At 49.4% G+C, this 9,425-nt stretch overlaps 4 protein-coding genes across 4 annotated transcripts; 1 reads left to right on the top strand and 3 right to left on the bottom strand.

Moving 5' to 3' along the window:
• Positions 1 to 220: 220 nt before the first annotated feature.
• On the bottom strand, positions 221 to 1,599 carry CGCS363_v007092 (uncharacterized protein; the record flags this gene model as incomplete). Its single annotated transcript, XM_036638941.1, has 6 exons — positions 221 to 486; positions 551 to 718; positions 778 to 887; positions 946 to 1,148; positions 1,221 to 1,459; positions 1,554 to 1,599. The coding sequence occupies 6 exons, from the start codon at positions 1,597 to 1,599 to the stop codon at positions 221 to 223; spliced, it is 1,032 nt and encodes a 343-aa protein (XP_036495918.1).
• Positions 1,600 to 3,918: 2,319 nt separating this feature from the next.
• Positions 3,919 to 5,493, bottom strand: CGCS363_v007091 (Aspartate aminotransferase; the record flags this gene model as incomplete). The annotated part of the gene is made up of 7 exons (XM_036638940.1): positions 3,919 to 4,087; positions 4,140 to 4,186; positions 4,240 to 4,321; positions 4,372 to 5,012; positions 5,087 to 5,176; positions 5,228 to 5,266; positions 5,341 to 5,493. The coding sequence occupies 7 exons, from the start codon at positions 5,491 to 5,493 to the stop codon at positions 3,919 to 3,921; spliced, it is 1,221 nt and encodes a 406-aa protein (XP_036496572.1).
• A 399-nt stretch (positions 5,494 to 5,892) lies between these two features.
• Positions 5,893 to 6,798, top strand: hpcH-4 (4-hydroxy-2-oxo-heptane-1,7-dioate aldolase; the record flags this gene model as incomplete). The annotated part of the gene is made up of 3 exons (XM_036638939.1): positions 5,893 to 5,952; positions 6,001 to 6,253; positions 6,311 to 6,798. The coding sequence occupies 3 exons, from the start codon at positions 5,893 to 5,895 to the stop codon at positions 6,796 to 6,798; spliced, it is 801 nt and encodes a 266-aa protein (XP_036496571.1).
• Positions 6,799 to 7,883: 1,085 nt separating this feature from the next.
• CGCS363_v007089 (Secondary metabolism regulator LAE1) lies at positions 7,884 to 9,389 on the bottom strand (the record flags this gene model as incomplete). The annotated part of the gene is made up of 8 exons (XM_036638938.1): positions 7,884 to 7,935; positions 7,992 to 8,411; positions 8,489 to 8,626; positions 8,678 to 8,715; positions 8,771 to 8,925; positions 8,980 to 9,021; positions 9,084 to 9,204; positions 9,255 to 9,389. The coding sequence occupies 8 exons, from the start codon at positions 9,387 to 9,389 to the stop codon at positions 7,884 to 7,886; spliced, it is 1,101 nt and encodes a 366-aa protein (XP_036496509.1).
• Positions 9,390 to 9,425: the final 36 nt, after the last annotated feature.

The raw sequence follows: 9,425 nt of genomic DNA, 5'->3' as shown, positions 1-9,425 counted from the left end.
CGTCCCGCTATGATGCATCTATGAAAGTTCGTCATGAGTAATTCGTTCACACATATCCTATGTACATGTGCGCAGCTTCTTTGACTGCGCCTTGGTTCTATGTGGATTTTCATATCGACGATGATGAAGCGGCCAAAGACATGGTACAGTCGGACGGACCATCGATCCAGACTTCATGTACTTTTAATGTCTGACAACTGCCGCCGATGAGTTGTTTGAGCTATACTTCGACTCCAGACTTTTGCGATCGGGTCGATGAGCTCGGAGCAACGTCCTCGAGATCTTGCTCTTCAATTGTTGGCAACGTCATTATATCGAATCCAGTCATTTCGGACGCTCTCATTGGTGTTTTGACTGTTGACTTGTAATTATAACCGTTGGACTTATCGGAGTAGCCAGCTCTGCGGCTGGATCGGAAGTACGGTCTGAGAGACGGTAGGCTTGCAACGAGTAAACCGATATTGACATCCAATTCGCTCCACAGTTCTGCGAGGAAATGATGTGAGCAGGTGGCTAACATGAAACCATCTATGAAGGGCTGGTGACATACCAACTAGGCCGAAAGGCAAGTAGTCCACAGAAGCTGTTTGGATAGTGATGAACCTCACTAAGGAGAAGGTCATGTTGATGATGCCGAGCCCGAACGTGCAATAAACGCCTATCTTGAGCGCTTTTCTGATCTTCAGGTCGGGAATGATCAGCCACGGGATTGAGAAGACTGCCCCAAGGTTCACGTTAGCGCACAGGCCGAGAAAACGTTTAATTAATAGAGCTTACCTAGAATATCCCCGAAGAAGTGTAATGCCCATCCGACTTGGAACACGATTGCCGGAGAAGAAGCCGAGCACATCACATTTTCTGTTCCTACTACCCTATCTTCAACAGCCCTTAGGACAAAAGTCAGCATTGCCGAACTGAGCAGATGTGGAAGGACAAGTGACTCACCAGTTCTTGCTGAGAGGTAAGCAGATTGTGAAAAGCAACAACATGCTAGTCAAGTATGCCAGCCCTGTGTAGACAATGACAACCCACAGCAACATCCTGCGCCAATACATGAAGACAGGGAAAAGTTGGACGTAGACGGCAAGGAGCGCCCCCTTGCATAGGTAAAATGTCGTGAAGAACGGTATGCTGCTCGCCCAAAATAACTAACAAACAGCCATTAGTGTTGATCACAAACCCAAGTCATGATTGAGTCACTTGGGGTAAAGACTTCTTACCCTCATAACTTTGATCACATCCTCATCACTGCCGTCATAACCATCTAGGGTGATTTTGATGTTTTGCTTCAAAGCCCCCATGACCGTAAACTGGATATCGAATGAGGCCGTAGCTACCGCGGAGCACCAGGCAAGGCATAGAAAGTAATCGCTCGGCATAAGCTTCCTCCCTTGTATGTTGATCCGGAGATGAAGGGACGCAGCAATGACTGCCCCCGCGGTGAGAATGGTCACCCATCCTGTGGTCTATTCGTGTGCCATAATTGTCAGCCAGGGATTTCGCTTGGTGGGTTTTCGGTCTCTTCGAGGATTCGGGGTAGGGATTTGACATACTATAATCGTTACCGCCTTCGGGGTCGGGAAGTGAGCCATCATCCATCTTCACATCTTCACATCACGTTTTACCAGAGCGTCCCTTGATCAGAGATCGGGTGCCTGTAATTATAAAAGGAGGCACTGAGCGGGAAGCTGAGTCCTGCAGGTGACTAGTGCAAGACATACTGACTCCTAGCGCCGCATTAACATTCTGCTAGGCACGCTTTCGTAACGTGAGTTGCTGCTGAAACTACGTACGATGCCGGATCCATCATCCGGATTCGGATGTGGCACGCCCAACTTCATCCTTATCGTGCGCATCGGATTTCCGCGACGAGCGCTTTCGTGACAGATGAACGTGCCTGAAAAATCGCAAGACAATCTGGAGATGAATCGCTGAAACGTATAACTTTCATATCGGCTACAAACTGGTTAATTGAAATATTCCCGAGCACGTTTGTCATCTGCCAGGGGTTCTGCATGAAAGGCGACGAGAAATTTGGAGTTGGATGTCTCGGAGTCCATCGGCACGCTGTTTCCCCTTCAACTCAGGGCCATGTCTCAGATGGTTCTGATCACGACACAATTCAATTTGGCAGTACGAGCTGACATCCTTTGGTTATCCTCTGCCGCCGAAAGCATACAATCTGCCCTTCGTCATGTTCTACCCGTCGAATGCTGCATCGTCAGCCGGCTATGAGACCCGCGAGGCCAATTCAACGGCCAAAGGATTAAACAAATTGGACCTTATCCTCGAATGTCTAAAGTCACGAGCCGTTCTAAAGCACAACGAGGCAGTTACGCTTACTGGTGGTGAGCCAAAGTCCGTGGCCTATGCGGTCGCTCTCCCCGTCTCGTGCGTAATCGCGTTGCCTTTTCCGCGCCGATCTGGCCAGCCAGTTGCGCGGTACTGGCACCGTCTTATGTGATCGTCAGCCACATCGGTCTGTGGTAGGAGCCGCCATTCCCGGTAATGTATTTGTGATGAACATGAGCACACTAGGCCCTCCGGGGCCCTGCATCGGCCTGGCTCGGTTGAAGCCAGGGGCGAGCGCTAGACCCGGGGAGCACGTGGGATACGTCGCTGAAGTTGGTCTGTCGCCCTTTTTGCAACGGGAACTAAGTTTTCGGCAAGATTCAAGGGACTCCAAAGGTCCACAAAAGCGATCTAGAATTACAGGGTCGCGAGTTTTACGAAAAGTACGGACGTAGTGAGACCTTTCGCGCCATGGACAGCCAAGACTCGCTGACATACCAAACGATTCGAGCCAAGCATCTACCATGGAATAAATTTCGAACATAAAATCATGCACATTGATGCCAAGTGCGTTATGCAAAAGCCGCAAGGTGGCAATTCGCTAGTTAGTCAATTGGCCTTTTGAACAAGCTGACAGGCCAAATACCAAAAAGACTTCGGAGACGTTTAACTAGTACTTCACGTTGCGGAACGGAAATAAGATTCCTCTCCATCGTATTATCTTTTAAGAATTGTCACAGCTACAAACACGCCTGGAAAACACTTCATCTCGCCGTTTTATGCTCGGCCGGCGCCCTCTTCCGGACCGGGCCCGAGTCGGCCCCACTCACACTAAAGGTTATGAAAGCGGGCGGAACGGACTCGGTCGACGCGAGTGGCTTGGAAGCGTGGCGGGGCTAGGCAACCCAAATCACTCTCATCTCACTTGTGCTCACACCCTGACGCCCAAGGTAACCCGCGCATGCCGCGGAGGCCAGTGGCTTTGTCCCCCGATGAAAACGTTTGCCCTTACCCGAGTCTACCTCTTTGCGATCTTGACGGTCAGCCAATCACCAGAAGTAAACATGCAACTGCTCATAGCGCATCCGCCTTCAGGGGCCAAGACTTGAATCTTCGGCGAGACTCGCCGTCGGACCGGCGAAGGCATGCCTTTGAGACTCACCGAAAGAAACGGCCTGCCCAACGACTGGCATCAAGCCGAAGATCGTATGCACCATCTTCGCTACAAATCATGAGATCAGTACTAACCAATGAAAGAGCCTGCTCTGGTGACAGAAATGGTCCAAAAATTCCCTAGCTGGTCAAGACCAACTAGGAGTGGTCAGTGGTGAAAGGGCCACCATCAGCAAAAACACAATCTCAGCCGAAGCTTCAGTGATCTGTGTGCACTCCTGCACTGGGATGGGGAAAAGAAGAAGAGAGAGGACTGGAATGCAGAGGGGAGGACAGGTATTTATACCCGTTTCGAGTTGCAAATTGGCAAGTTAGGCAGCAGCAATATTTGGCCCCAGTGTGGTTGCCTCCCAGTCGCCTGAACTTTCCCGACAGAATGTGAAGTTAATACCACCAAGGTGCCTTCTGTGGAGTTCTACCAATATCTCTGACTCAAGGTAGAGGCCAAATTGTTCAAAGCTTCTCCTGTACGGTCTGCCTGATGACTTCGTCAATAGCTTTGGCAGCACGACGCACATTATCCTCACTCAAACCGGCCACATTGATGCGCCCAGAACCCGGAAGGTGTACGTGGTATTTGGTAACCAACGTCTTGCATTGAGCTGGCGACAGCGCTAGGCATCTAGCAGTCCTCGTTAGTTGATCGTGTGTTTGGCCGAGTCGGTGCCACTTACGAGAATAATCCCTTTTCCTGGGTAAGATGCGACCAATCGCCTGGTGTCTGGCTGCGATGAGATTGGATTCTATAAAATTGGACTGCTTTGATTCACTCACTTTCAGAACGTTTGTCAGTTCACTATATAGTGCTTGCCGATTTCGCTTCAATCTCTCTCTCATACCCTCAAGTTCCAGGGTCCTGACACGTCAGTAAGTATCGCCTTGGGTGATTAGCCGAGCGTTGCTCACCAAGTATTTCGTAATTCGCAGTTGCTCAACACAATCTTTACCAGGCGACTGCCGTATGCTGGAGAAGAAGAATATGTGTACCGAATCAAACTTCGAAGACGATCCTTGACGTTCGCAGCCACCTCGGTGGAATCTGCCACTACGTGAAGAGCTCCGCATCGCTCTCCATAAAGCGCAAAGTTCTTTGAGAATGACTGACAAACGAGCATCTCCAAGCCAGCTTCGACAAAGATTCGTACACCAGCCGCATCCTCGTCAAACCCATCGCCAAGTCCCTGGTATGCGGTGTCGAAGAAAGGCAGCTGACCATGAGACTTCATCTCAGTGGCCAACTCCTGCCATTGTTGGACACTAAGATCGACGCCAGAGGGGTTGTGGCAACAGCCCTGCAGAATAAACACGCTACCTTGAGGCGCCGTCCGCACTGCTTCCAAAAGAGCGTCGAAGTTCACCGCGTGCTTGGATGAGTCAAGATACGGATAGCTCACAGTCTCCATGTCGACATTGTGAAATATGTCGAAATGATTTTCCCAAGTCGGCTTGCTGATGTATACCCTTCTGTTTGGAGACATGGCTTTCGAAATCAGCAGTGCGCCAAGGGCATTCGCACCGGTACCTGAGATGGTTTGGACCGATGAAATCTACCAGGCCATCAGCGACTCCACTTCCCAGAAGTATGTCTTACTGCGAAGGGGCCTCGCCGAAATGGAAATACCTTGCCAGAAGCTAGTGCTTCACATCTGTCTCCGAACATCACCGAAGCAGCAAATTTGAGAAATTCAGGGTCGCCCATCGTTGGCCCATACTAAAAGGTTCTTAGACATGATACTCGCTCAGAATGTTACAGGACACATACATCATGTCCCAGATTCTGTCGGTCAAGCTCTTTCTTGGCCTAGCCCAAAATTCGTCAGCCTTTTGTCCCTTTTTGCCACTACAAGCAATCTAGGAAGTAATTTGACAACCTACCAACTTCACAACCTCCAGCTCTTGATACAAGCCAGACTCGTTTCTGTATATTCCGACTCCTAGATCAACTTTCTCTGAGCTGTGATCGTTGTCCGAGTCCCTTTTGAGATCGAACATGGGGTCCGGAGGGCCGGGTTTGATGTGCTCGAACATTGTAGCAGAAGCGATTCGTCTCGAGGAGTAAGACTATTGTGTGAACGATGACGAAGACCCATCAACTCTCCAAAACTGTCTTCAAATTATCATTCAAAGGTGTGTGATAAGATCCTCTTTCAATGAGACCGGCGGGCGGTAACCGTGGCCGAGATAACAATTGTGCCAACATCCCGGCGCCCCACACCCAACTTACACGGGCTCGGCAAGGGCTGCCGAAACGTGCAGGACGGCGGGAACGGCTGCCGAGAGTAGTGAACGTAAGCTGACGTTTCCATCTACCCCTCAAAATGGCAGTACGAGGATTGATTATTTATGCAATGACGGCGATCAAGTTATTGAAACACAGGGTATCGATCGGTTGTGGTTGAGTCGTAATCAAATTCTTCTCATTTCGCCATGGCGTCCCTCTTCACCAACAGCTTGACCCGTCTCAGCGGAGCCGGCAAGCTATGCACGGTCAGTCGATATTTACGTGGGAGCATTTCGGCGGCTAACGTTTCATAGGCGATGGGAATCAGGCTGGTGACCAATACTCAAGTCGTCCATTTAGCGGCAAACGGAGGCTTTGATGCTCTCTTCATTGACTTGGAGCACTCAACACTTTCCATCCAGGATGCAAGCCAGCACTGCATCGTTGGCTTACAAATGGGCATCACACCCTTTGTCAGAGTCCCTTACCAATGTGGAAATGGTTTCATTCAGAAAGTTCTGGATGGCGGAGCGATGGGTGTTATCTTTCCTCATGTTCATGGTCGAGGTAAGACTGCGTCGAATGATGCCCAGCTCCAGCGAAGATTCTCACAATCCATACTAGACGATGCTAAGGCGGCGGTCTCGATATGTAAGTATCCGCCTCAAGGCAAGAGGTCGATCACTGGACAGCTCCCGCTCTTCTCTCTCAAAGCAACGCCCCAAGACACCATTATTTCCGAAACAAATAGAAACGGGTCTAGCGTCTTCTTGATGATTGAAACCAAGGAGAGCATTGATAACATTGAAGAGATCGCATCAGTTGACGGCGCGGATGTGCTTCTGGTTGGGTCTAATGACCTGGCAATAGAGCTAGGAGCGCCAGGACAATTTAGGAGTAAGGAATTTCGGGCGGCTATGGAGATCATCAGCCAAGCTTGCAAGAAGCACGGGAAGATCATGGGTTTGGCCGGCATATACGATGATCACGAACTTCATGACTGGGCAATCAACCAACTTGGCGTACGTTTCCTGCTTGGGGGACAGGACTCGGCTATCCTGGCGAGAGGAGCAAAAGAGACCATGGCAGCGATTTCAAAGGTGCCACAATAAGATCTCGTATTGGGAACACAATATGACGGAAGCAAGCCGTTGGATTTCCAGTGGGCATGGGTTTTCTCGTTATTCTCGAATAAATGCATCATGCATGCCGCATCCCTTCTACGTATTCAAAAGCTAAGGCGTGCGTTTGGTTTCGCCTATGACGGCTAGCCCATGGGATCGCCGGTCGCAGTAAGACAGGGATTACATCATCGACTCCAACTCGATCATGAGATACTTTTACTTCCCCCACAGTCAACAATTCGCGAATGGTTGTTTCGTCAATCATCAATACTACATGTGTTGTACAGTATCAAAGGTCCATCAACTCGTTCATCATGTCGTCTACAATTCTTAGGGTCCCGCGCATTATTCTTACAATCGAGTATTTCATCGGCGGCTGGCCCAGGATCAGTTCCTGGCCATTCAAATCCCTCCATGAAAGAATCTACCGAAAATCTCAGATCACAGCGCCGCATCTTCATCCGGTGTATCCCTTTACAGATCCTCGGACCACTAAGCTACACATGCAATACATCGGGGTATTGATGGTCATGGAAGGTTCCTTGTTGGCTTTCCCTTGGACACGAGCGTCTGTCGTCACTCTCTTCCTCGGCTGTTTTCTGACAAGCTCCGGTTACTGGAGCCAGATGAAGTCAGGCATGCCATATTGGCTTCCTGTTACCAACTTTTTATTAGCCTGGGTCGTTTGGGGCTTGGAAAATGAATATGCGACCCGGCATTGAGGGGCTCTACCTCCAGCTGCAACACGCTATCAACCAGCAGGTTCTGTTCAACGATTTGGCGCATTACTTCATATTCAAGAACAATTTTCGTCAACTTCACCAGCATCAACGCAGCTTGTCGATGACGATACTCTGACTGCTGGCTATACCAATTACTCTTACAATCATGGGCGACCCAAGCAACAGTAGGAGATTGTGTCCATAAGTTATAACTGGCAATATATCGCATTTCATACCAAGTTACCCAGGTAGGAGGAGCTACATCGTCTAATTCAGAAGCATAGTAAACCCCAAAACATTCAGTTTCTCGACATGATGCCACTAAGTCCAGAGCCAGATGGGCATCAATACTCAAGCACTAGCAAGCTCTGCTTCAGTGGGCTTCCTTCCATAGACAGACCAGCTGTACCGAAATTAGTGCCCGTATCCAGCAATTCGTCGTAGATTGTAAAAACTCACATTGAGAAATAAGCATGAATATGCTTGTTTCGAAATTCCGCGCGACATTGTGCCATAAAGACAATGACTTCCTCCCTAGTCCAGCCATGTGCCCTTGTGAGCATTGCGAGACAAACACCTTCCCATCCAGTGGCCAAGTTTTCACTCATCCATTCGGCAAGCTCCTTGTACCTAGGGTCTGCTGGCCATGGATTAGTTGGCCACTTGAACTGGAGCAGCTGCACGTCCACAAAGCCTGCATTTCTCAAAGTAGTCTTCAAGCCACTCATGTACTTGAAAGGCCGACCGAATTGCTCAGCAGCCGACTTGAGAAGTCTAACTGATTCGCAAATGCTGGAATCCTCCCTTAAGGTCCCGTCATCAGAAACAGGGGCAATGTCACATTCGTTCAATTCCAGCCAGCCACCAGGATTGAGATGGCTGTTAGACAAGTCAGCTTTCAAAATTCTTGCAATGCACTGCCGCATTCCGATCGAAAGGGCTAGAATTGGTCTTACTCATAGGCCTGCTTGACGTAGGCGTCCCAGTCGCCGATGTTAGAGTTCATCATTCGACTGTGAATGTAGTCAAAAGGCTTGGTATACGTCCAAGATTCTTCGACATCATCAATCTCGAACTTCACGTTCGGGGCGACACTTTTCAGGTGTTAATGAAACGTTACAGGTATAGGGCGGTGGCATACGCACAACTCGGGCATGGTTGGGGATAGATCGACACCAAGAATCTGACGTTTCGATCATCAGCATTAAGGCTCGCAATTGTAAATGACTCATACGCACGTCTGCCTCCGGGTGTTCGTCCCCAATTTCCAGGCACCAGATACCAGTACCGCAGCCGAGATCTAGTACTCTACCGATATCGACGTCTTGTTCTAGCAGTGGACAATTCGCCAGCCTTCCATTGAAGGTCAGTCTGAACAAATGATGCTGCAAATCTGAACTGTCGGTTAGTTACTTAGGAGGTTCTAGAAACCAGCTGGAGACCGTACCCAGGCGATCATTCTCAGTCTCGTCGTTTGGAAGCTTGTACTCTGACACAACTTTGTCAGCACTGTGCTCCGTCCCAGTTTGGTGGAGACAGGAACTTGATTACTTCCGTCTTTGTACTTGTGATAAGTCCTCCCGTTCTCGAAGCGATGGTCAAAAATCGAACTGTTTAAGCTCTGACTAGAAGATGCAAGACTCCTCAAGTCCCCGTCATCATTTTCGATGCCCTGTAGATATTTAGTAGTGAACCATCACACCGAAACCTCGCCAGCAATACCTCATCTGCTAAAAGCACAACTTGTCGATCTGCCACGTTTTGAGCATTTTCGTCGGGAGCATCGTTTTCGGTAGCATCGGCAGGAGCTCGATTCTCGGCAGCATCGCTGCGAGGAGCTTCAACAACTGCTGACATATTGGTATTGGGATGATGGTTTGCAGATGGGTCTCA

This window comes from Colletotrichum siamense (assembly GCF_013390195.1).
Source record: "Colletotrichum siamense strain Cg363 chromosome Unknown KSG_Cg363_contig04, whole genome shotgun sequence".
NCBI classification, from domain to species: Eukaryota; Fungi; Ascomycota; class Sordariomycetes; order Glomerellales; family Glomerellaceae; genus Colletotrichum; species Colletotrichum siamense.
This window is presented reverse-complemented; position numbering and strand designations above follow the sequence as displayed.